Source organism: Lichenostomus cassidix, chromosome 9 (genome assembly GCF_008360975.1).
Source record: "Lichenostomus cassidix isolate B80296 chromosome 9, HeHo_3.0, whole genome shotgun sequence".
NCBI lineage: Eukaryota > Metazoa > Chordata > Aves > Passeriformes > Meliphagidae > Lichenostomus > Lichenostomus cassidix.
This window is the reverse complement of record NC_139490.1, coordinates 5,439,484-5,467,299: the sequence shown is the minus strand read 5'-3', so window position 1 is coordinate 5,467,299 and position 27,816 is coordinate 5,439,484. Positions and strand designations below refer to the sequence as shown.

Genomic DNA, 27,816 nt, shown 5'->3' with positions numbered 1-27,816 from the left:
TCTTATTAAATCCTTCTAAATTCTTCAGATAAGTTTCCAAGTCTGTAACATGTCATCAGTCCTGTTCAAACCAAGTATTTGGAAAGGAAAGCCATAGCTGTAAGACACTTTTGAACAGGCAAACATCAGATTTACCACCAAATAATGAAATATAGATCTGGAAAGCTCACACTTCATACTGTTCCTTCTGACACATATGGGGATTTTGATATCTAAAGAACTAGACAGCTCTAGATATATTAGCCAGTATATTTTTTTTCCCTGCATGACCATAGTATTTGAAAAGTAGGATAAAATCAAGTGAAGATTTCATACTAGTGACAGGACAGGTATTTCATATTTTACCTAATCTCATACCTCCATTTAGAAAGAATTAGCCCCAGATGACATAAGGGTGTTAACTGGGGTACTTCCTTAAGTTCATACAGTTTTTATCTTTCTGCAGATATCATCTTTATTTTAATTTGAACATACACTTATGTCATTACATACAACAATTAGTAGTATCTCAGAAGTCTTAGGGCTTGAGAGGTTGTGAGAGGTTATATCTAGGGCCATTTCTAGTGAAAACTTTATCTAATTTCTTTGGACTCAATGCCTTTCCTACCTGCTATCCCAAAGCAGGAATCAGAGCTTTCATCATTGGTATGAGAGAAAGCACACTGAATTTTCCTGAAGCAAAATCAATACCCAAAGATGTAAGATAATGAAGTATCAGGCTATTTGCTTCTCCAGGATGGCTGTGTGAAAATGAGCTCCCAGCCCATCTACATTCATGTGCTGCTCCTCTGCACCTCCCTTTGCTCACTGCTTCTCCAGGGTGCTATCCCTGTTCTGCAAACAACAAAACTACCTGTTTGCACAATTATTAATGCGTTTAGCAACTGCCCTTGGATGTTCTCAGGTAATTTATGGATGCAAACTGCATCTTCAAGAGCTGCTCAGTGGTGTTTCCCATGCAACATGTGCTCAACAAGAGGCAGAACAGGAGGTCCTGCAAAAGCACAGCTCATTTTTTAATTATGTGGAAGCCAGAAGTTGGCTCCCTGCTGCCCCAAACACTCTGCAAACCAGGTTATTGCTTCAAATTTGGAAAGTAAGCCCAATGCCAGAGCTATTAAATACATTTATATGTTGAGAGTACATATAGGAAGTTATTGCATAATAAAGGAGCAGCTGGGTATAATGTAAAAGCGTTTCATGTGCTTTCATCAGACATCTTCCACATGAAATTCAGGTTATCAAAGCTCAAAGGTTATCACATTCAGGCAACAGCTTGTCTAGCCTATCACCAAGAGATCTGCACAGCTTATCTCAGCTCTAACTTCAGCTAAATTGGCAAACAAAAAATGAATTAAATCTTCTCTTGAGTAAAACTCCACATGGCCCATCTCTGGCCAAACTACATCAATAACTCACTGCAAGAGTTTAAAACAAAGTCTAAGTTTTGGCAACACAATTCTGAATGTAATAGATACACATTAAATTATGAAAACGGTTATAAAAATTATTCTTACCCCTTTCCTTTATTCTGCACCTGAACACTTCAGTAAAATTTTTAATAAAACACAACAGTTTGCAGTATTAATGACATCTCATCAAATACAGTACAGCAATACTAGCTCAGAGCAGTCAGTTTTGGGTTTATTTAATGGGCTGGGGCTTAACTAATTGGGACCTTAACTTCTAACATAAAATAAAATATTGAAAAAATACGACTTCAAAATAATGGTGAAGAATCCTATTGAATCCAGACTTCCACCTTCTTAATAACCCACTCAGAAGCTGACAGACCATTTATGATGCATGAAGGCCTGTTTTAGTCACAACATTTCTAAAACCTCCAAAAACGAAGAAAGATTAAATTTTCCATTATTTCATCTTCCTTTTTTTAGAAATGCTTATAACATGACATAATCCTCATTTTACACACGCCAGCTTTTCCAAAAGCAGAATACCCCACCCCAATCTACCCATATTTGATAAACTGCTTTCCTATGGTAGGATAATTCTGCTCAAAAACAAAAGAGAACTCATCCTTTTATCAGGTACCAAAAAAGAGCACTTGTCTACTTGGTTTAGCTATGCAACAGTAAATCCTCTTACCCTAAAACTGGGAAACTGCTAAAAAATGAGTTGTTTTATCCATCTGAATTAGGTACTTACTCCTTGAATCGTTTCAAGCTATGCTGTTTGAAAGATATGACTATTTAGGAACAAACTGTGATGTGCATTATGGAGTTCAGTAGTATTCCCCCATGCATGAAATGAAGTAGGGGTAGGTAATAAAACAAACATTTTTAGGAAAAGTAATTATTTTCTGTTAGACAACTTATTAGTTTCTAAGTCCCGAGATGATGCTCAGTGAGTTGTAAACATTCTATCTTAATAATTCTAATAGAATCCCCCCAAAACAGAAGAGACAAACACTGTGAAAATACCACAATCAAGACAGTCATGGATTTTTATCCTAATTCCTTCTACTTATCTCTCAAATGAAACAGAATAAAAGAGCATACTTCATCCAGTCACGGATGGCAAAGAGGAAAATAGGTCTTGCAAAGGAAAAATATGAATAACTACATGAAGCAGGTGGCAGCTGGGGTCTTGAAGATGCTGGGTACTATTTTTAAACCTTGCTTACTTGCAAATCCTGAAGTAATTAAAAAAAATATAAATAGGTCGAAAATAACAGAAATATGTTTGTCTTATCACATTCTCATCAGTCCACTTGACTGAGGAAAAAGATTTAATAACAGCATTACACATCTGGATCCAAGACACTGCTGAGAGGCAGACTGGGGCTGATTTGCCAGGGGGAAAAAAACCAAAACAGGAAAAACAGGAAAAAAACCCCAAATGAAAACAGCAACACAAAACTCAAAGTAGCACACCCAGGAAGGGATGTTTGCCACCAAAATGGAGCTGGTGCAGGTAGGAAAGCAGCTCTTGAACTGGGGAGCTCAGGGTAAAACAACATCCCACCTAAGAAAATACTTTCATTATTATTAAGAGGACTCATTATGGTCAGTAGTGATCAATCTCAAAGAAATCTGCAAGGTGTTTGTTTTCAGCTTGGCAGAAAACAAACCCAAAGCAGTACGCAGAATGGCTGTGGTGAAAAGTCTTCTCCTCTTCATGCTGCCTGGTTTTGGTGCCACAGTTCAGTGACCTCAAACGATAACAGATTTTATCAAATACTGAGCTGTTGAGCCATATTAACAAATGGATTCTCACAAACTGGTGGGAGGGCAGGACTGTGGAAGCTGCAGGTTTGAAAATGACTGATAATCAGTAGCACAGTCAAGCTCATATCCTTCATATTCTCATCTGAATAGTCTCTGCCTAGCCACCTAAAATGTTTCAGAAATAGATTCCCTAAAGAAACTCCAAGTAGTGAGAAAAACGAAATATTTAATACTAATAAATATTGTTCATTCCCTAGAATTAAGACAATTTCTTCAAAAAGTACACATGGAATTCTAGAAGTATCAACCCTCAGTTCTGTGACTATTCAGACTTCCTACATCCCCTCCTTTCATCCAGGCCAATGCCCTTCATTTGCCCTTCAACATTCAGCTACTATTTTCAGGTTGTTCACAAAAATAAAGGCAGCAGAAGCATCCAATGCACAATCAATCACAATTAAATAACCTTCAACCAGTCATCCTGCCTAAAATAAAACCCCAAAATATATTTGCAAATTGTATCTGAGAAGGCAACAGTCTGCAATCAGGACATGAGGAGAACTTTAATTAAACACATCGCTATAATTTATTTGCACAGCTCTGAAATTGAGGTTGAAGGCAGCATTCAGCAGAGCATAAAAGTAAACTCAGGCTGGTTGTAGATCAAAGCTGGACATCAACAAACGTGAAGAAAGCTGCAAATACAAAACTAGCTGTTCTTTAACATTAGAGAGAAGGAAGGAAGAAAAGGGGAGATAAGGGAGCTGTGCCAAATCTTTTGTTGGTGTAAACTCTGTTTGCTTTCTGACCAGGGCTGTTCCCATCCCAGCCAAAGGCATCCTTCAGTGATCAGGGAGCCACAGCTGCCTCCCTGTGATTGTCACCAGCCAAGCCTCCCCCAAGGTCCTGCTCAGCACACCAGAGACAAAATACCCAACCATAACTACCTATTGTAAACTTACTGCATTTCTACAGGAATGTTAATATCCAAAGCTGTCTTCAACCTTTGTCCTTCACTTGGTTCCAGGCAAAAAAAATGACAGAGACCCTGTCTGAGCCCCAAAAAGCAAAGAATTACCTGTCTGGATTACCTGAAGCTGATTTTGCTCTGTTACAACACTAAGAGATGCTTCTGACCAACAACATCTGGGAAGATTTAAACCAGAGAATTTCACTATTGCTGTGTGTTTTACCTACAAGCCCTGAAACAGATTTGTGACATCTTTTCTTCATGGCTGTTAGCACCTTACTCTGCAGAGGCTTTCTTTTCTTTGCTTCAAGATTCCTTCTCCTACAATAGAATCCTGGAGAATTTCAATACAATATGACTCACAGTGTCAGCTTACAGTCAGAAAGGGATCTTTGTGACTAGCTTTTATTACATAAAATTGCACACTGCATTACAGTGGCAGCTAAAACTGTAATTTATACTGAAACAGGAGAAAAAAAGATGTCCCTTAACCTCAGTCTGATGGAGTTTGGCCTTGCAGACCAAAGTTCAGACACATTTCATGTCCTTTCTTCCCCTCATCCCACCTGTCCAGCTCACCCACACTGGGCTCTGCTGAAGCTTCTCCCACAGCCTTTGCTGTTCCAGGAGCATTTTTGGAAAGACACCAAGGTTAAACTTGTTTGCTTGCTTCCTTCTCACAGTTTATTGCAAGATTTTTTTCCTTACCAACTCTGAGAGAGACTAAAATCAAGATCGAAGCCTTTTTATAGCCTACAGAAGAGAAGCTCTTCTGTGTTTTATGGTCACAGAGCCCCAAATAAATCTGAGCTGACAAAGCCCAGTTCCCCTTTTTTTGCTTTCAACTTTATTTTGCCTTATTTTAATTTTCATACTCCCCTCCTCTGTTCCTAACCACATTCTTTGTGTTTCCCAAAAGGCCAAACTAGTATTTAAATATTACTTCTTAACTCATGATGTCCAGCAAGATATCCAAACAACACGTTAGGGTTTTTTTTTTTTTTACCTTTTCTAATTATATTTTCTTTCTTTCAAAATTTCTTACTATGTTTTATATAATAAACACAAGTCTAGTTTATCAAGTTTTTGACATATAACTTTTTTTTCAGACATATTAAACTCATATTTATTTACTTTAAAATCTCTACAGTGCCTTTTGTTACAAAAAATTGAAGGACACAAGATGATTAGGTGCCTTAAATACCACCAGAAATATTATTTCAAACTTTTATTAAGCAGTGCTGATTGTTTCTCACTGCACTAGCGACAAAATTTGAAATTCTCATTATTCTTTCCAGTATGTGTTTAATATTATTTATACCCTCCCCTTTTAAGAGTTAACTGCAAGGCTATTTAGTAGTCCTTAAAGCATAAAATCACATTGCTCATAGTTTCCTAAGAAAAAACAGTAATCTGTATTTGCCAGCCTGCTTGGTTTAGCTTATTCAGAGGTAATTATTCATGCAAATATACATTTACAAATTACATAGACTGAGGATAAACTAAACAAAACAGAATTACTCAGCTGTGATGTGGTATCTTTAAAAAAAAAAATCATAAGCTACATATGTACACAGCAAATTAAAATGGTGTGATTTAAATTTGGCCTTAAAATTTCCAGTGAAAGGGGTTTATGTCAGAATCCAGTCCCACTGTGTCTGAACTCAGCAAATTCTCAAGGCTGGGTGGAACTTTCCTTGGCTTCTCTGAAACACAGAGAATGAACACAAAACAGAGAGTCCTCCTTCAGTGGCCTTTATATCATTTATATCACACTGAATTAAAACCAGGCATTGCCTCCTAGAGGAGCTACAAGCATGAAGGCTTTAGAGAAGAAGCTTGGACATCACAGAAGGTGTTTAAAACTCTTTCTAGACAAGCAGGCTGTGCAGGACAGCTGTGGCAGGGATGGATCCACCTCAGCTGGGCAGCAGAAGAACCAAACTGAGCTGGGTGAGATCCTCCAGCTGCTCAGAGTGAAATGTGGGTTATACCCACCAGAGAAGTGAAGTCATCTCCTGGCAGAAATGAGAGCTCATAACAACATCCTGTGAATGCAAACACCACCAGAGACAGAATGTGGGGCCACTGGAGAGAAACACTACATGTAAGTGCTTTAGAATCTATGTAAACTTGAAATATTTCATTTTTTAGCATGTAATACATTTACTTTTTTAAATCCCTAGAGACAGGTATTTCAACTTTTTCCAGTTGTTTCACTTTTAGAGTTAGTTTGGCTGCATCAAAACAAAATATCCAGAAAACAGTCCTACCATTTTCAGTGTTCCTAGTCAGAATTCATGATTCAGAACTGTGCTGGCTTTGGCTGGGGTGGAGTTAATTTTCCTCCCAGTGGCTGTTGTGGGGCTGTGTTTGGGGTTTGTGCTGAACACAGAGGGGATAATAGAGATGTTTTTGGTATTGCTGAGCAAGGTTTGCACAAAGCCAAAGCCTTTCCTGCTTTTCCCACTCCAAGGAGGCTGGGAGTTCCTGGGAGGACACAGCAGGACAAGTGACCCAAAGTGACCAAAGGGACATTCCAAACATATACAGACAGCTACAAAACAGACATCTAGCTCAAAGAGGAAAATCATCATTCCTATGTGCAAGAGGAGGTCACCCACTGCATCAAGAGAACACTTGAACCTTCAGAAATGTCAGGGAGAACTCTGTTTTCTAGATGATAATAAATGCTCTTTCACAAAGTACTTATAGCCCTTGCTTGGCCAAACATCATCCACTTGAACATAATCAGGGAGATGCCCAACCATGTAATGATGCAAACACAAATCTCAGTGCTAAAGCAGCATTTGAGCAAACAATTTGCAGAAGCAAATATGCAGTTATGGAAGGGAAAATGACATCTTTCCCATCTCCTGTGAATTCTGTTGTTTTGAGTCATTGCACAGATTTATAGGTCTCTAAATTACATCTGTAGAAAAAGGACTGGGGAAAAATACATTCTAAAAATATATTCAGATGACAGAAAAGGACTCCAACAAGAACAGGGAATGTGCCTGAGTAATAGCAAATTCAAGTGGCCCAAATGATTGACCAGGATGAATATATACACATTTATATATATATAGCTTTGGATATACAGCTGTACCTGAGAACAGCTCATCTCTGTGATTAAACAAGAATATTTTTCTGGTTTTCAACCACCTAACATTTTGGCAGCAGACTTATTTTACAAGAAACACAGAGTGTGTCACTCATGTCTCACAGATAATAAAATTGTATAGGGATGAAAAAGCTCTTTTCTATTCCAGGCTTTTGAATTTTGCTTTTAAAAGTGCACTGAAGATTTTGGAATTGTCATTTGGTCATTCAATGTGATACTGTGATACTGCTTAGTCATCTAAAGGTTTTACATGGCAGCACCATTTAGCTTTTCTTTCAGAAACAGTTAACCTCCATTTTGAAAATGTTTTATTTTATTAACTAACAGCAAGGATTACATGGAAGTTCAGGACAGATCCTGCCTACAGCAAAATTAGTAGTTCATCTTTATCCTATGTTTTCCAAAGATTAGGGTGAAGGTTTTCCTCAGTTGTGCCAAATTTCACACAAATTTCAACATTCAGTTCTTCAGGGGGGCAGAAACACCACAGAGATTTGTGAACTTGGTTCATGTGCTCTTAGCAGGGATGGAAAATCTGGAGAAAAAGAGGAAATCCCATGCAAAGGACAAAATCTGCTTCTTTTTAGAGAAGGTCCCACTAAACCACTCCCCTTGGACAGCAGCACCTCAAAAGAAAAGCTGGAAAAATGTTTCCATTATCTAAAACATAGGAGAAAGTCTGAAGAGACTCTGGAATCTCGACAGCTTGATGGGATCAAAGAGCAACCTGATCTGACATGATATAATTTATTTTAGTGCTTAAAGCAAAAGCTTTGCCAGCAGTGCAGCCCATGTGGAGCTCTGGAGATGGAGCTGGACAGAGCTTCCCTCATCTTCCTCACAGCCTGCAATTCAGGGCAGCCTCTTTCCCAGCAGGACAGAAGCACTCAGAGTTGTTGCAGTAATACCACTTGATGGGATAATTCCCAATAAAAGCAGTTCTCATTGTTAGAGAACTATCAGTTACAGCAGAAATCTGTGCTCAGTTCCCTCTCTGCATCTGTTCTGATCCTTCCTGCCCTGAACAGTCAAACAAAAGGAAACTAGAAACAGGGAGCTCAGGGTGTGCTCTCATCAATTCTGATTCAACTAGAAATTTCGTGGTCCATCTTCCAGCATCCACTGGTGCCTTTCCTTGATTGTAATAAACACAAGAGACTAAATTCAAAACATGAGACAAAGAAACCACAACGTAACAATATCCACTACTTGTAACTTTTGCTGAAGGGGTTCCCTCCATATTTCTTCATTTGCCTCTACATTTTTGGTGCTGACTTCACAAACACTGTGAAAAAATTATCTACACAGTCTGCAGAGAAAATAGAACAATTGTGGAAGTTTTCTTCAGGCAGAAAAACCCTACAGAAGCAGTGAGATCATCAGGGAAAGATTTCAAATCAAAGAGGCATCATTACCCTCCAAATCCTGAGCCTAACACTGTCCATACTGACTCAATTTCTCATTCTAGATTTTAGTTTGTGACTTTACACGATTGTAATGTTCTCCTTTAGCCTTAAGACTTAAGGGGTTTAGAGGTAAAAGTGAAACATGGACAAAAATACGAGAAAATTTTCTTGAATTAATTTTTTGTTAGGAAACGGATGCAGTAATTCTTTTTCCAGCAATTGAAATTTCTAGGTTTTTCACACTAATTCATTCTTTATAACATTTCCCAGGTGAAGATCGTGCCTGGCAGCACTGACCTGCAGCAGGAGACACATCCCTCTTGGAGGAGATCGCAGCAGGAGCTTCCTTGCATATTTAAGCAGCTTTTCTCTCCCATAGCTGCAGTCATTGCCAGACCTCCTCCATCCTTATTCACCTCTGTCTGCCCCTTCAGGACACCACAGCGAGGCAGTGAATCCTGCAGCAGACAGGACTAACTCTATATGGGAACATAATTCAGTGGAAGGAAGATAAATTCCTTCAAGTATCTTCTTTCTCACGCACACCTACTGCGGGGCAGTCAGGAGCTGTGATGGATGAGGCACCTTCCCTCTGAACTGCAGAGCACAGAACGCCAGAAATAATTGTGAGAATAAAACTGATCCAGCTCACCACTCAGTCAGTTAAGGCCCTCTTAATGAAGGAGATAAACACTGTAACTAATACTCATTACAGGAGGTTAGACATGAGATTTATTTATATTTAGTGGGAGACACAGCACATCAGACAGGATAAAAACCTGAGAATGTCTGAGAGGGAAGACCAATGTGTTTCTAGTTTTATTTACTTAGTCCTACTTTTTATTTATTTATTTTTAGGAGGACACCTCTCTCCTGGGATTGCAGTTGGTAGGTGGAGTCATAAATGCTGTATTTCCAAACAGATTCAAAAGGGAATTTCTGAATAAAAGCTTGTTCTCAGGACATTTTGGTGCAGCCAGTGAAGAGGCTCTGGCATTCTGACAGTTCACATAATACACAGCCAGTGCACTTCTGCCAACAGCACCTGGATACCAAACTTGCCAATGGCTACTGCCTGGGTCTTTTTTTTTTTTTAATTTAATCTTTTTATTATTTTTATGTTTTTAAGAATTCAGTTCTTATATATATTTTTCAACCAGCTGTATCACAGCAACACTTTTTTTTTTTCCATCCTGCTCTGAAAGGTTTCAAAAGTTATTTCTTTCAAAGGGTTTCCTCTGAGAATGGTCTTCTTCTTTTTTTTGGTCTTTCCTACTACCAAGGCTGTGTCCAAGTTTAGAGTATTCCTCAAAGCACTCTCAGCTGTAGAAGTTGTACTGCTAGGTACAGATAACTCCTGAGATAAAACACATTGCTGAGGCTTTAACTGGTAAGATTTATCACACTGCATCGAAGATTAAAATACTTGCTGCTGATTCTTTTCAGCTGCCAGCTCTAATTCACAAGACACCACCATTATTTAGATTTTTTTTCTCCATTTTCAAAAATAATCAAGTGCAGTATGGCAGAAGAGTGATTTTTTTGCCTTAACAAAATTACAGCAACTGTAACCCAAATCCTCATGGATGCCTAATGGCAGAGACTGCCAGGGTCAGAGCCCTGTGCTCCCAAAAAGAGGATGTTTATGCCCAGAAAAATGCAATCTGCCTCCAACTACAGATGCTCTTATATTGCCAATATTTCTGAAGAGGGTTTAGGACTTGCTTCTCTTCCTCAAGAACAAACTAAAAAAAAAAAGAGAAGCAGCAATAGTTTAATCAATATTGTATTTTACAGTCACTCATAACTACCGGAGAACTGAGCAGCATTTTAAGCAGTTCTTTACTGTTCATGCATGAAACTACATTTTTTTAAACAATAAAGTTATGTAAGTAGTTTTAGGGCAAGGATTGAGTATTATATAAATACAAAAATATTTTGTTATCGTTCTCATATCAGTTGTAGTTGTTTCTTATGATGTTTTTCTCATACCAGCAATTTTTTAAAAGCTGATATTTACTTAATAGTCCCTCTGTTGAAGGAAATTTTTGCTTTTTTTCAGTGCAAGCAAGATTCCTCCAGGGCAGTTTAAAACATCCAGAATACTGGAGAAATTTTAAAGAAAAAGATCCCTAAACCCCAATCCCAGCAGCTCACAGCAGAAGAAGCTTTTCACTTGAAATTCCTCCTTTGAGTGGAATATTGCCTTTACAAACTTACACAGAAAAACAGCCCAGGTATGTTATTGGTAGGGTCCTATTTACTAGGAAGATGAAGAAGAAATTACAGGGGGAGAGAAGATCGAACTACCAAAGGAAAACAAGACTTGTGATTTGGCAGAAAGATTTCCACTTGAACTGAGCAATTTGTATGGAGGTTTGAACCAAACACCATTAATAAAAAGTAGGGGTGAAAAAAAGGCTGACTGGTTGGGTACCAACCCAGGGATGCACTGAACTGCAGAGGTGATGGCACCTCAGTGGTCTGATTATACAATAAAAATTAAAGAGAGAAATACTCCTTGGAGATCCATGCAATTGCACAAATTCTGTGGATATTCTCTCACAGTGACTGCTAACAGACAAAATTTAACTCTGCTTAAAAATGATGTAATTCCCATTTATTTCAATAGGAATTTTGCTTGCACTAAAACCTAAAAAAAGCACCAAATACTCTTCCCAAGCCCTCAGGGTTTGCACCCTTTCGTTTTTACCATGCAGTTGGAATAGAAATAATTGTTATGGTTCAACATTACTCCCTCTCTAATATTGTACTGAGGCTTCACTAAGAAATGCCTTCAGCTGATTCTGTGCAATGGCATGGAAGTGCTCAGTGATCTGTCTCTAGATACCAAGATGCCTCAGCTTTTGCTATTTTATCATTTAAAAATTCCCATTTATTATTAATGGCATTATTACTAAAATGCCATTGCTAACATTTTATTAGTAAAACATCAGGACAGTATTGACTGGCAATTAGAAAACAGCAAAAGGCTCTGCAGCAGCAGCAGCATTTGCATCTTTGAAATCTTGCCCTTCAATGACACAAAAATCTTCCAGCAATATTAATCGGGGCTTTGTGCATGATGAACTACTATTATTTTTAGGGAACTGTACAACTTTATTTATTAATGGTTATGTGATATACGCCAGGAAACTGACAGGATGTTCTGCAGGACATCTCTTCAATGATCGCTGTTGGAGCCCTTGCCTGCAATTTTAAATTATATAACCTTCACATTGCATTTCACAGCTTTCTATATGTAATTATAATGGAGTGGCAGCTCTGCTGCAGTTAATGTTGAATGTTGTTTTCTGCTTAAAGGTCAAGTCTATTCTAAAATCCATATTCTTAGTGAGATTGTCTTGAAAATTTGCTGTGCCTACTTGGTATGCAGAGCAGTGGTCTAAATTATGATTATTTGTGGAAGAGGTTTCTGAGAAACTCTTCTATAAATAAAAGATAAATAAAGCTGCTCTAAAACTTCTAAATGTTACCAAAAAATCACATGATTCCTCTCATTTGTGTGTATGTGTTATTCAACCTATAGCCCTAACCATCTGCAAACTGATTTCAGTTGCTAGGGATTCATTTTCGCTAGTGCATGTCTCTTCAGAGAAGAAAATCTTTAAAAATGTTAATAAAGATAATAATGAACTAAATTTGGCATGCCTAAAAGAATTAAATGCACACATGTATCAAGATTCCCTCTAGCTTGGTATTTTGCACCAATGTGCCATCAAAAATGACTGAAAGACTTAGGAAGAGATGCTGTGATTATTTAATCTAAATTAAACGCGCTCTCTGCCTTTGGAATTCAAGATGTGCGAGTGAGCAGGCTGCAGAAGGCTCATTTAGAAATTTTGCCTGGGGATAAAAATAACCTGGGAAGATTTTAAAATTTTCTAAAACCAACCCGCTGACACCAATCTTAATTCTGAAATATTGTTAAGGAAATTACCACTGATTAGCTGGAGGGAAGAGAAAAGATAATAAGGGTGCACTAATCACATTTCCAGCACAATGGAACTGAATCAAATGAAAGCAAGCTTTGGGGTCAAGGACTTCCTGATGCACTTGTCCCCTCCAGAGAAACTCCAGAGCTTTTGGTGCAGAGCTGGAAATACAGAGAGCTGCCAGTTCTGGCAGAATATAGAGCTGCAGAACTGTAAACCTGAGCAGACACTGTAGGACACACTCTGGAGGGAAAAGGTAGAGGAAGAGGCAGTAGAGGAGAGGAAGATTCTCATCTTCCTGCAGAGCAAAGGACCTGGGAGAGAAGGGGATGGGTGGGGAGAGGGGACATCTAAACACAGCAGTAAGAAAATGGGATATTGGGTAAGAAGTGAGCAAAGTCCCCTCCTTGTGAAAGAGGATCTGACAGCAATCCGAGTCCTGCTTCCCTTATTCCCATCTTGCCAAGATTGAAGAATGGTGGGAAGATGACTGAGTGAGCTTAACAGATGGGCTTGTACTTCCCAGATTGCTTCAGGTTGCATTAATCTCTGCGGTGGGCTCTCATTTAGCTGAGAAAATGTCACCAAAACAAACGAACCGGAGCAGCCTGGGACGTGACCAGCAGATGCAGAGAATCTCTTCTGCATGGGGTGGGGAGAGGCAGACAGGCAGCATTCCCACTTGTCTGCTCCCTGCAGCCCCTCCAAAACTTATTAAAAAAAAAAAAAAAAAACCAAACAAAAACCTGACTGGCTGACTGGGAGTATAAATGCCTCTGATCAGCTGACACTGCAATAGAGAAATCAGCAGGAACAGGGAATGGGGATGATGCAGGGAGGAGAGGTGACATGGCAGAGCAGTCAGGGAACAGGGACAGAGCAGTGGCCCAAATACAAAACAAACACAGCTGGATGTTGGGAGAGTTGCCTCCGAGGTGGGCATGACTGATTTCTGTCCTTTAAACCCTCAAATCCCCACCTGCATTTGCATCCCCATTTCAAGAGCATGCCAGCACTCATACTCTTCCACCCTCTCCTGGTTTCTGAACCAACACAGTCCTTTCAGGGCATGAAAAGTCCAGGAAAGAAACAAGATGTTTTGCTGGGCTTGCTGAGAGCATTCATGAGGGCAGAAAAAAACCCCAAACTGTAACAGAAGAGCAGCAAAGGAACCAACAGGGTGTATTATTCCAGAAGAAGCAGTGTAGTGTAGCATGAGATTATACAGTATAACAGAGGACACCAAGTACCTCAATTTAAAGTATTAAAGGACATTTAGGATTGCCAGAAGTTCCTTAACACCTCCATGAAGTAGGAAGTGAATAAATAAAAGGTGAAAGTGAGGAAAACTTCAGGTCACACAAACATAATTTCAGAAAACGCGTGAATACAAAGCAAACACAATTCACATTTTGCTTTAATTAGTCTGTCCTTGAACATTGTTCCAACACACCATTACACCTGCTAGCACTGACTATTTCCAGTTGTTAAAGAAGCAGTGGACAGAGCAGACAAACCTTGTGAATGTGTGTTTGTTTGTTCCTGAAGCTGCTGCACTCAGCAGAAGGAATTAAACCAAGTGCCCCGAGTGTCCCCCAGCCTCCTGCTAGCCCAAATAAACCCTTGCTTAGCTTCTGCTGTACTCAAGGGTCACCACCACGTGTGTGACACCATTCACCATGTGGAACTGAAGGGGGACAGCAGATCTCCCCTCTCACCAGCTCCCTTCGGCCCCCACGACTTTGCCTCTCACCACCACACAGCCACAGCTCCTGGCTCAGCACACTCCAGGAGGCAGGAGCAGCACATTCAGATTCACCACAACACCCTCCCTTGGAGAGTGGATACCATCTGACAATGCATTTTGCTTTAATGCATAAATTCGAGGCAATGTAATTTCCATTTATATGTGCACTCTGCTGGCCAGAGCAGCTTCCCTGTTTTTATCAAGCAGACAAAAGGTTTAAGCTCTATAAAGGGTGGCTGATATTTAAGTTTTAATAAAAATATATTTCAGGTATGTCATCCTTTCCTTAGGCTGACCTAGCCTACAATATATTATTTACATAACTGCTGCAATATCTATTTCAAAACTGACTCGACAGCCCTCTCCAGAACTGTAAGCTGCCCTGCCTGTCACCATGATGGGTAAACACTGTCACCTTTTCACAGCCCGATGAAATATAGAGAACCACTAAAGTGCACCATCCATCACAATGGCACTAAGTAGGTTTGTGAAGTAGATTTCAGATCACAAATGCTCACATTTTTACTCACAAATGCTGTTTAGACTGTTACCAGAAAGCACAAATTGGATGGCTCATATACAATGGCTGTATGATGAATGGACATGACAGGTGGTCAAAGAAAATGAGTCTTGCTGTTCTACAAATAACCTTGTCAACATGATAGTGGAGCTGTAGCTCTGCTGGTAGCCAGACTGCAATAGCTTAATGGTTTTATTTGCTTCAACTTCTTGCAAACCAAACAGACAAATGAGATACAATGAAGCAGCAGCACCGAAGCAGTATTAGCAATTCAGCCTGATTAAGTGACACATAATAGGAATTTTCTGCTAAGGATGTGCCACATTTGAAAGAAGATTATTCAGGTTATGAGGAGCTGTTATAAAAATACCTGTTCACAGGAAAACCCTCATGATTCTGCAATCACAAACCACTGCAGGATATTCAAAATACGCAACTTGTCGTTCCACTGCAAGCAATCAAGTCACTTTCTGATGGCTGAACCCAGCAACAGCCACCACCTGCTACTTCTCATTTAAAGTTTTTCCACCTCCGTTCATTTTAATAGTAGAGATTGAAAGTCAGGAAGGTTAGATCACTACCAACTTACCTGTAGCCTAAACAAATAAGAAAATTTCCCTTTTGAGCAAGAACTCTAGATCTAAGGACATTTTAGGCAGACCTCCTGAAGAACAGAACACATCTCAAGTTCTGCAAGGGTTCTGAGGTATCTCAAAGAACTGACAGTGAAACTATGCAGAGAGTCATTCTTTGGCTCCAGCACGAGTTTGAAGTGTTGCCAAAGCCAAGGTCCAGCCCTTGTGATGAAGACAGTGTGTGATGCCTCGTTTCTGCTGAACTCACAGAGAAAACTGCCCTGAAACATAATGAAAAGTGGAGCATGTGCTGCTGGGAATAACAGCAGTGGTTCTTCCCGGAACATTGGATTTCCTTCAATCTGATGAATTTTTTAGCAACACATTGACATTCATGGAATAAAACCTCAAAGGTCACAACCACTCTTTCCTCTCATTACAGTGACTCTTACTAAGTTACAATGAGAAAATAATATTAAACGTGGAGTTTTTAAGTGCAATGAGAAGGTAACCCCACTCATTAGTACTTTTCATTCACCCATGGAGAAGTTAAAGCATGCATCATGTAGTCTAGGACCTCTTCTTGCCTACTTCATTCTGCTTCTCAGCAACAAGCTTTGAACTGGACAGAGCCCCAGAACAGAGGCTCATGAGACTCAGCATGGAGAGGAGGCTTAACTATTAATATATTTAAATATTTAAATATTAAGATATTCACAAATTGGTCCTTTATAGCCTGTAAGTGTTCTTAGCCATGAACAAACATGTCTTTTAAATATAAAAGAAACCAAGATGGAAAACCCCCTGCATCAGTGGAATAATATACCATCTTTTAAAAAAGAAAAAGCCAACAATAATGGAATGATCAGTGAAATAGCAATTTTTATATTTCAGAAATATTTATTGAGATTTATGCTATCTCAGCTAGGAAAGTAAAAAGAAATGATGGCCCCTTTGCACACTCCCAAAATATTTGGGAAGAAGCTAAAGTAAAGAAGACAGTAAACAGGATAAAACAAGATAATCCAAAATCTTACGTCCCTTGGCAAGTGACAAATCCAAATGGGCAGAATCTTTTTGCTGACAAAACTTCCTAGAGTAACCACAGTAAGATAAGGTATCAATCAGGGTTTTCAAGAGGAAACAAAGCAGATGTGTCAACTGAGTTGTCATAAAAGAAACTATGTGAGATCCACAGCCATAATTCAGAAGCTCCAGGTATTAGCCCAGCACTCCCACCAGCCTCATCCTGTCATTCCTACAAGCATCCCTCAAACCAGTGGCACTCATACATCAGGGAGGACAAAGTGTAGCTCTAGACACAGCTTTCACATTCTTACACCCAAACAAAATGTGCTAATTCATAAACACAGACATTTAAATTATTTACATATATATCGGTGCATGTATATGTATGTGTGTGTACATATGCATAATATATATAAACATATATATATATATATATATATGTCCTCTGAACTATACATACATATAAGCTTGAATTAAGGTTGCAAGGTTAATTAAGATAAGTAAGATTGGCCACGTCATAATTCATATTAATATGCTTATTTTAAGGCTGGGCATTTCATCACATCAACAACTGGATTTGATGACCATAGAGGTTTTTTCCTACCTAAATAATTCTGTGATTCTGTGTGCAATTCTCCAGTCAGGCTCAACAAAAGCTGCTATTTCCTAACTCTATTTCACCTCAAGTGACAGAGACAAATGGTCACGTTACCTCGAGAGTTCCTTTGGCAGAATAAGCTGCATAGGAGTACAGGAGGTCTTGGCTGTGAGGTGTTTTGGGGTCTCTGCTGCACTGTTGGCCACTTGGATAAAAGCATTCCCCGCTGCTCTGCAGAGTTACAGTGTTGGAAGCAGAGCCTGGCAGGTCAAGCAGAACGGAGTAATTTACCAGCCGGACATCTTCCAGGCCTTGGGAACTCCACTGACCCAGGATTTTCATTGCCATGGCTGCATCCTCTTCTCTGGGGAGCTGTAACAGATCTCTGGAAAAAAAAAAACCCACACAAGTAAACACGGGTGCAGTTTATTTAGTTTATTTTCCACTTGTGCCTTAGTATGCATCAGTGCATAACTTTATTAGAAATCTATCATCAAATGTGCAAAAAATCCAACCACCCTTCATTTTTTTGCAATTTTTTTTTTAACAAGTATGAGACAAAGGCAACTGCTTTTTAGGAAGTAAAAATAAATATATGTATAGGAAACATGTCCAACTGAAATAGAGAATCTTACAGAAATTATCCCAGTAACTGTTTCCACTTTCATACATCTGTTGCTGGTCAAGTTTCTAAAAAAACATAAATTTAACCAACGTTTAAACATGAAGAGCCCAATCTGAAGTAACATTTCAAGAACTACAGGGAGGGCATGATGCTGAAAATTTATTATAATTACATAGTTATAATTACATATTTGGCTTAAATTCTTCAAATAAAGCAAATTTACTAAGCAGAACAGAACTGTTCTCCCAAATGAGGTGCTTGCTGTCAGGATGTCTTCCTCACATTTCCTACCTGTACTGAAGGATTCCCTGAGCCACCAGCTTGGCCAGCATACGAGGCAAACATGGGAATTATCTTGGAATTATCTACTGATGGGTCAGCTGAGAGCTCAGAGATGCTGGAATTATTCCCATGATAACTTCACAGGATGGGCTTCCTGAAGGAACAACTAAAGGCTTTCCCTACTTATTCAGATAAGCAGCCATGTAAGCAAAGCAGGACAGAAATAAAATGAATTCTTATTCAAATTGAAAGCACTTTGCAGCACAAAAGCTTGTGGAATATTTGCTGAATTCTGTGATGTTGGTGTTTTGGGTTTTTTCAGTCTCCAAAGCTCTCAGGACTGAGAAAGAAGATTAAGGATCACAGAGGTATTGATTTCCAAGCACAGAGATACTGACACTGCCTGAAACTCTTGTCCACAACCTTCTCTTCACAAAAAGGCCATTAAACTTAACTGCTTTAAGGTCCTCAACAGAACTTAAAAAAATACCCTGGCTGTCTTGCACATATCAAAAATAAATGGTTGAATAATGCACAGTCTTTTCAAGCAAGCAATAGGTATTTGAGAATCCCACCAGGTGCTTTCCTGGTGCTTCTGCAATATCCCAAGCCTAGCTAAAGGTCCTGGCACTGCTTCAGAAGGGTCTGCACTGACCCCAGGGAGAACCCCACCAGGCAAAGCTCATGATGGAAGTCAAGCACAAAGACTCCATTCTCCACCCACTTTGTGACTGAACAGACCTTTAGAAAATGAACATTTACTGCCTAGATAACATCAAGGCCTTAAATGGGCAGAAAGTGGAGTTGTAACACCCATTACACCTAGAAATGGCTCAAAAATGATATACTATATCAAATGTCTAATGCCCATCATCACATTACAGAGGCAGAATGACTATTCCAACATGCAAACTTATTTTGAAACACACATATCTTTGTGTGAAGAAATCTGTGTAGTTTTAAACATCCATTTATTCAAAGCACTATGTTGTATCCCAGGCTGCACTGCTCCAGCAAGGCTGCTCACACACAAAGTTCAAAATCTTTACAATAACACTGGCCTTGTGTTGAGACTTCAGGGATCCTGTCAGGAACAATAACTGTCTTGGAGATTTAATGTTTTTAAATTATCTAAAATAAGTCTTCAAGCAGTCTACACCGCACAGATGACTTAATCCAATCTGCAGTATATTACAAGTTTCCAATTTCATCTCCTGTGCCTGCTAATGCAATGACATCAACTTGGGCAGTGCAGAAATACAGAAAGTTGTTTGATTAACACAATCATTAACAGAATATCTGCATTTCCCTCAGGTGATAGAAACATTAACAGAATAAATAATTAAAGAAACTTATCCCAGGCCAATAGGGCTATGGCACATTGAAACCAGAAATATTCAGTCACAAGAAAAGGAATTAAGCATTAAAAGAGGAAGAAGATACAATAAGCAAATTGCTCCCTTAGTAATAAAAGTTACTTTCCAGTTCATAATTAAATCAACATGTCTTTGAAACTTTTGTGAAACATATCTGATTAAGTTACAGAAATGATCACACTCACTATTTACTCTGTAATGTCTTTATAGCATGTTAAAATCAAATTACAAATTATAAGCACACAGTATTTTACAATAAATCAGCACATATTAGACTACTTTGATAAATCTTATGAACACAAGCAAAAAGTTTTTTTTCCAGATTTATTGCAATTGCTGACTTGCATTTGCCTTTGATGCTGACTGCATGAACTTGAAGTCAGAGTATTTTTTACATACTAATTAATTACCAGATACTGAACTAATGTACATCAGAACAGGACATTAACTCCTTCCTTGAGCCTTCTCCTCTGTCTCAAAATGCTCAGCTGCTGAACTCAAAAAAACAGATAAAATTGCACCTAAATCCCAGGAAGTACACCCTACTTCACTTGAATAAGGTAAAGATTTCCCACTTTGATATAATGGAAAGACCACCACTGTCGAAGATTCAAAGTCCTAAACCAAGAAAATAATTTGAAATAAAATGAAGATATACCTGCAATAAGGCCAGGGGTTCTGCAGGCTCTGCAGCTTCAAAAGGCCATTCTTTACCAGGCGATTATAAAAGATAAATGAACACACACACAAAATATACAAATTTCATTTTCTATTTGGTAACCATGGGGAACACAGACCTGCCGTGCCTTAATGGAAAGTCATTTGCTACAACAGCACTTTTGGACACAGCTTGCCAAAGAGAGAACAAGGTATTGCAAATAAGCCAGCTGGGACACTGAAACACCACTCAACAGATACTGAAAAATTACAACAGGTCACTCGAACAACCAGGAGATGGAATAATTTAACTGTATGACACAATTACTTCTCAGATAATTCTATTACATTGCTATAAACCCCCATGAAAAAAACCTAGAACTGCAGAAGGATTCTACAGATTCAATCTGAAAAATCTACCGGGACAAAAATTCCCCTCAAATACGTAAAACTTCAAGTGTGGTTGGTTTTGTTGTTTTTTTCTTTTCAGATTTACCATCTGTACTGCCATGAGCATGGGGGAATAGCCTTCACTTCCTGGTCTACTAAAAAAAAATATTCTGAATTCCAGTTTTGCAGATTTAGATGTCTAAGTGCCTCATTCCCATATTGTGACTAAATTTTCACTATTTTCTTCCCATTCACTGAAATTGTTCATAAAGCAACTACTGTAATTTTAGATAAGAACTAACAACAAATGTGATTTTGGACATTTTATGAGTTGATTTTTCAGCTCAGTAGCTGTTCTCAAATCCTGTGAGTTGTAACAAATTCTCATATTTTGCAAAGCTACATCAGATCAAAGTGTTCTCCTGTCTAACACGATGATCCCAACAGTAGCTGGGAGCAGATAATCACAAAATAATGCAAGAAACACATCACTAGGGGTTACTACATTTACAGCCTCCCATTAAAAGGTCTTATTTCCTACCCTAAAACTTTGTCCAGGCTGAGTTTTAGAAATGTTTGCACATGTTGAGGATTTCAAAGCTCATTTCAGTCCGTCAGGAGCGGAGCTGTGGCACTTTCAGCACTCCAACTGCTCAGCAGATGCACCAGCATTTCCCACCCTTGCAGGAAGGGAAGTTATTTGTGTCCATCACACACTGTGTGCACACAGAGGAAACGCTCAGGAAATACCACCTGCCCAAGCCACATCTGCTTAAATTTTAATTACATGTTGCTGTTAATTAGGGCACTCCACTGGGCTGGTCTCCAACCTGCCTGGTTGGATTTCCCATGGTGTGAACTGATGGCCACAAATTTGCTGCTCCCAAAATATATAAATAGATGAATTCAGGTCCAAGAGAGGATAAATATTTATCAGGAGGTGAGGAAAACATGCTCGTGGTGCAAACAGCTGCATGCAGGATCCTGAAGCACCTCAGGCTCTTCAGGTCACACTGCAAGGTCACCAGAATCTGCTGCAGAAAGAAATGTCCTCTGTCACATCTGCCATCAGTCTTCAAACATTCTGGATAGTCTGGGCATATTTCTAGCAATAATAATTGTTATTATTAAAAAAATAATAACTATAATTATTAGTAATAAATGATAATTATACAACTATTATAGTTTAATAATAATTAGTATATTAGTTATAATAATTAGGATAATAATAATGATAATAAAAATAGTGATAGTGATAGTGACAGTGATCCCCTGCTCATCCTTGGATAACAACTTATCACCTGTGATCCAAGGGAGCATTTACAGAGCTGCATCTGCACCACAAATTCTACAAAGGGCCCACAATATAGTAGTAAAACTACGTGTTTTAACGTATGGGAGTACAAGTCATGCTTTCAGCAATTTACACTTTATTGGAAAACAAGCAAATTATTGTTCCTCAACACTGAACATTGCAAAGTCAGGAATTGGCCATAGGTGAGCTTTCCAAAGCTTTCTAAGGGATCTGGATGTCAGTTTTGTGCCATCTAGCCAGCATCCAAATCTTCCAAATAGTCGAATATCCGAGGGCCAATACAAATTCCAACAAGGATGTATCAAGCCCTTGATATACCTAAAAGAGTGCAGCCCAACACAGGGTGAAAACAGGACAAACACACACAGAATCCCTCAATTACTCTTCTGGTCTATCATAACCTTGGATGATTTTTGAAAAAAAAAATCTCTAGTTCCAAATATCTGTGACCTCTCAGAGTGTATTCACCTTCCTTTTCAGCAGTAACATGCCATTCTAAATTGAAAAAGGCTCTTCCAGATCTATTTGTTTAATAAAGAATAATCCTTGCAGTTAAACAATGTTTTGTTGTGGAAGAGAACACTCACAGTAAAACCTGAAGTCTTGCCTTTTGCAGCAACAGCTACAGAAACAAAATAGCATTTTAAAGTAGTATTAATGTAACAATATGCTCCACATGTTCACTCCAAGTTCACAATCCTGTCACATTTTAATGAAAAACCGCTTATTACCTCTTATTATTAATGAAGAAGGAAAATTGTTGAAAACTGTCCCTGAATGATGTACGAGCTGCAAGTGAAGCAGTCATGAATTATGAGTTAATCTCATGAGTTCAACTCTGTCACCACAAAGGGCAGGTGACCAGATCCACCAACAAACCCCCTGACATTTGTGAAAAATCCTCAATGAATCCAAGTGTTGAAAGCCATCTGCCATCCACTGTTCCCTTTGGCTGCAAGAGTGACACACTTTCCTTTTAGCAAAGCAAGGAAACCTTGCTTCTGCCTCACACTGAACTCTCAGGCTTCAAATACTCACCACAAACTGGACTGATCTACTCCTCACACATTTATTTTTATTGCAATAAATTGCTTTCAACAGATGAGCTGTTGGTAAAAAAAGTTCTTCCAAAATACATACACACTGAAGGTATCTACACAAGAGATCTCTTTTATTCTTATTATTATTATTGAAGGATCTCTTGTTTGAAAGATGATCTCTCAAAATGATGCTGTTTTCTTTCACAATCAAAACCATGCCCACAACTACAGATTACTTATTAACTTTCACAGTTGCTAAATCTCAGTCACAAGAGACAGGTTTTCCTCTCTGGTACACAGCATTGTGTGCATTCATAAAGTCACAACCTCTGTGTTGGTAAAATACCATTTAAAGCATTATAAATAAGCTGCACACCTCGACCTTTATTTTGGACACACAAGGATATCTTAGCCTCTATTTTAAACACAGCAAAAGGAATATAATTTTATTCAAAGTCTGTAAATCTAATTATTTAGAGGAAGGTTTTTCTCTAGTTTCTCCTAACACAAGAGGAGCAGCAGCTCCCAGCAGCTGTGCCTGGATTTCCCAGCAGGTCAGGATGCCCAGGGCGATGTCGATCCACAGCAGAAGGAGGAGAGGGAAAAGACAATCCCTCACCTTGAAAGTGTTTGCATACAACCCTGCATTCACTGGCAGAGCACTGACCCAGCAAAACTTCACAATGATATAATCTTCTTTTCTTCCCAGACCACGGGGAATATGTCAGTGTCTCAATAAAATGTGACCAGCTGCATAATCAAGTCCAAGTGGTTCCTTTTACTGTCGCAGACAATTAGGTTTACTTCCAGCAAGAGACCATTTCTGTGTGGATGTGAATAGCAGTGAAAGCACCAGCCACTGCTTTTTCTATACAGAAAACCTATTGATCAAAAAAACCCCTTGGAACCTTGCTTTTTATGTAGAAAAACTGCTGATTAAAAAAAAAAAAAGGAAAAAAAAATCTCAATACTGCTCAACTGGCAGTATTTTATTCCTTTCAATTGTCAATCATTAGATTACACTGTGAACTCTAAAGTAATTACACAGAATGTGTCATTCTGATGGCACTGGACCTCTTTATTGGAATTGTATGATTTAACTTTTAAATAATATCCCAGTTCTCAAAGGACAATAGAATTAAGGACATGCTAACCCAAAATTAAATAAAAAAACAAACCCAAAACCAACACAACAATGTAGCAATGCTTAGAAAAGCTACCTATTATTTGAAGATTGAGGATTACTTTGAATTAGATAAATCCCCAAAAAGATGTTTAATTTGTAGAATTTAAAAAGAACTTTAAAAAAAGTAATTTCTTTCATGAATTTCAACAAGTTAACCTCAGGTACAGGAAAACCTAAGACAGCCACAAGATGATGCCATGTAACCTTCCTGTTACCAGCCTCACTTTCTTATCAGTATATGGTAATTTACCAGTGCAATTCTAAGAGAACTGAAGAGATTCCTAGCTGATAGTCATCTTGGATATTTTACAAAAATATTTAAAAGGTCAGTCAAGTGTATTGATTAAAATAAAAACTGAAGATTAAAAAAAAAAAAAGGGAGAAAGGATAAAACACCAACTCCACATGCTTATGTAAGGGAAGTGTTATCACAAATGCCATATCACATGGCTTAGTTCTGATAATCTCCATCTCACCAGCTGAACTGCTTCAGATGCATTTGTTTTTATCTGAAAACACTGACAGCTTCCAAGTGACCCTTCAGTTCTAATATACAACAGAGGAAATCGGCACTGATAACCAAAACACTGTCCTGAAGTTATTTACACTGCACCACAAATCCAACTGCTTGTGGATAAACTGAAAGCTCTCTCCAAAGGAGAAGCATAAAATCTTGTAAAGACAGCCTTGGGGAGAGACCACAGGAGATCATTTGGTTCAAGGCAGGCTCAGCTCACTCCACTGACACTCCAGGCATTTGTTTTCCAAAGATATAAACTTCTTGTCCATCCTAAATAATCACCCTGCTGTATTTGGACACACTGTATTTTCTCCTTTCCTCCACTTGTTTTGAGAACAGACTAATCTTTTTCTCTCTGCAAGTTTTTTTTACACACCTAAGGATTGCTCTTATGGCCTTCCCTCACCTGGTCTCGTCTTAAAATCAAATTTCCTCAGTCTTTTCATCCACTTCCTAAGAGCTACTGCTCCTGAATTCTCCAGCTGTCCTCCCTCACCTCTCCTGGCCCTCTTCCAGCCTGTCCCTATTCCTCCTGCTGGAGCACAAATCCAACAAAAGGCCACTCTGAATATGACATTTGCACTGAGAATGAAGGATTAGTATCCAATTATCATTTGCCTCCATAAAATTCAATTATCATCCCTCCACTGTCCTTTATTTTGATTTCAACTCTGTACCTCTGCAGTGAGTTCATCAACTCCTTCAGCTCTGCTGACCTCAAAGGGACCTCATCATTTCATCACTCATTTGCTTCAAGAAGGACTGCTCCTGAATATATCTTTATGAACTGTATAAAACAGGTCAGACTTGCAGAGTGCTGCGAATCCACTGTTATAAATGCACTCACCTGCCCACAAAAACCCCAAACAGCTCCCAAAAAGACAACTAAGCTCAAGTGCAAGACTTCCAGAATTGTTCTATCTGCCCCACACCAGATTTCACTGTACACCAGGGTGGACACTAGAAGGACAAACTTCTTAAAGTAGGCAAAATTCAAAGTATTTGCTCGCTCAGCTCTGAGCCTCTACGGATGTCAAGTCTGGAGCTGATCTGAGATGTGGTTTCCAAAGCCATCACTCCATTTGCAGTGAGAATCCTGTGTGTTTTCTCTCAGCACAGCAAATCTCTTGCAAACACCTGCACAGCCCACTTCAGGGCTACACAAAAAAATCCTTTCTGTCACTTCAAAGGCTGATCTTCCCCTTCACCTTTCTCAGCAGTCTCATTAAAGCCCATGCATCCCCAAGGGGCACATTTATAACACTTGGCAAACTCTCAGTGTCACAGGGCAGAGTTTTCTAGAAAAGTGACAGGAAAAGGACCTGACCTGCTCCTTCTGCACCTTTTCCTTTGACATGTTTTGTATGCAACATTCCCTGGTGTCACTTGGCATGCCCAAGAGTGTACCTCACTCCCCACAAAGCCATCCATTTATCCTCATTTCCTTGCCTGTTCCAAACCTTCTTCAGGCTTCTGGCTCTTCTCTAGCTGTAAATGAAATAAACTCCACAAAGGGTCCCCAGAGCTGCAGGTGCTGTTTTCCTGCAGAAATACTTACACTGTCTAATTCACTTCCAGCCTCCCTTACGATCTAACAAAAATTTCAAAGCCCAGTTTTAAGTGAATAGAGCACAAATAAACAACCAAAACAACAGCAATATGCAGATGCTCAGGAATTGGAATCAAGGCTGAAAAATGCCCCCTGCTATTCAGCACAATTTGATGTGCAATCACCGCAACTGCTCACAGCCAGGACAGATGGATGTTGTAGAGCAGTGATGGTTCAACCCAAAGGCCAGAGTGGGGTGGCTGTTGCTGGACAGTAAAAGTGCTTTAGTCCAAAGCTGCAGTGTCAATTAAACCTTTGGGGAAAATCAAAACCACAATCATCATAGATCAATGGAAAACTTCTGTACATTTTTTGTCTCACTTTCAGCAAACATATCACGAGTCTGAGTTTGCTCTTAATGCAGTGTGTTAAGGCAGCTACAGACAGACATGAGGACATAAAAAAAAAGTCAGGAATTCATCAGTGCAGCAAGTTTTCACTGGGTGCTCATGTACAGAACACAGCCAAGTCATCCCCACTGCAGAAAAAAATACTGTCGTGGCCACCCTGCACTGCTTCTTACATCTACTATGGAGACAAAATCATCTATTAAACTATCAAGTAGCTGCAGGAATTGTGGGAGGCAGATGGTCTATTTGTTATTAACATGACATGACTACTCGTATTCTTGGTAACAAACTACCTACGTGGATTATGCAGACACAACATTTTACCTCCAAGTTTCTTAAAAATCTGTGACATTAACACATATGACACATTTGCTGACACATAAAAAAAGGAGAAATATCGCAATGGAAAAACCAGGAAGGGTTTTAAATAAATTGCTAAATATATTTAATCAAGCTGAACCATACAGAGCAGCTTCAGATTTTTTAAGCAGGGGACAAAGAATATGTCAAAATACAACTTTTCTGGTATTGCTACAATCAAAATTGTATGAACAGACAAAAATTGAAAAATTGAAAAATTGTAACAATACCTGAAGCAATAGGCATTACAACAGAGGAATCTGTAAAGTTTGTGTTTTGGGAAAAACAGAAGATAAATTGAATTGTTGTATTTTACTGGAAGCCTTCAGAAAACAAATCTACCAAACTTAGCAAATGCAGGAACCCAGTGAGTGTTTCACTGCAGCCTAACAAATATCATATCCCTTCTTCAACTTCTTCCTCCACTCACCCCAAACAGGTTCAGATTTACAGCCCATGTTGTGCCTATTCACTGACACTTTCACTGCTGGCAGAATTCTGCCAGGAAGAGACAAACACAGCAGTTGAAAGACACAACAATTTCTGTGCATGTATTGTTTCCTCAGAGCAGCACAGTGAAATAGCCAGTTACGGATTTTGCACACTTTTACTTTAATAAACTAATTTAAATTGTGCAAATCCAAATGTGGACATTATTGTGAAGCTCTCCCTCAACCCCAATTAAAACCATACTCAAGTAAGCACCTTTTAAACCAGAATATATATGCCTAAATTTAGATCAACTCCTTCAGTTTCTCCCAGGCAGGCACAAGGACAACTAAGACTCATTTCTGAATTTTGGTTAGATGCTTCATCAAATTACTTTGAATTAAAACATCTTTCTACAAGCAACAATTACTATGAGACCTGAACAACTTGAGACATGTTAGAAGGCAAAAAGTAGAAGTACATTACTGCTAGTGAAGAAAATAAGATCTGGAAGTGCATGCAATACTGAGTGAAACAAATTGTGGGTTTTATTAAATCTGATCT

The 27,816-nt window shown here is 38.9% G+C and overlaps 1 protein-coding gene across 5 annotated transcripts in view; it reads right to left on the bottom strand.

Annotated features, from left to right (window-relative positions):
* NAALADL2 (N-acetylated alpha-linked acidic dipeptidase like 2) overlaps positions 1-27,816 on the bottom strand; it is a 394,159-nt gene that overhangs the window by 159,705 nt on the left and 206,638 nt on the right. For all 5 annotated transcript variants that reach the window (XM_085069057.1, XM_085069058.1, XM_085069060.1 and 2 more), the window contains one exon: positions 17,228-17,498. In XM_085069057.1, coding sequence (XP_084925183.1) covers positions 17,228-17,498 — 271 coding nt within the window. The remainder of the gene's footprint in view (positions 1-17,227; positions 17,499-27,816) is intronic.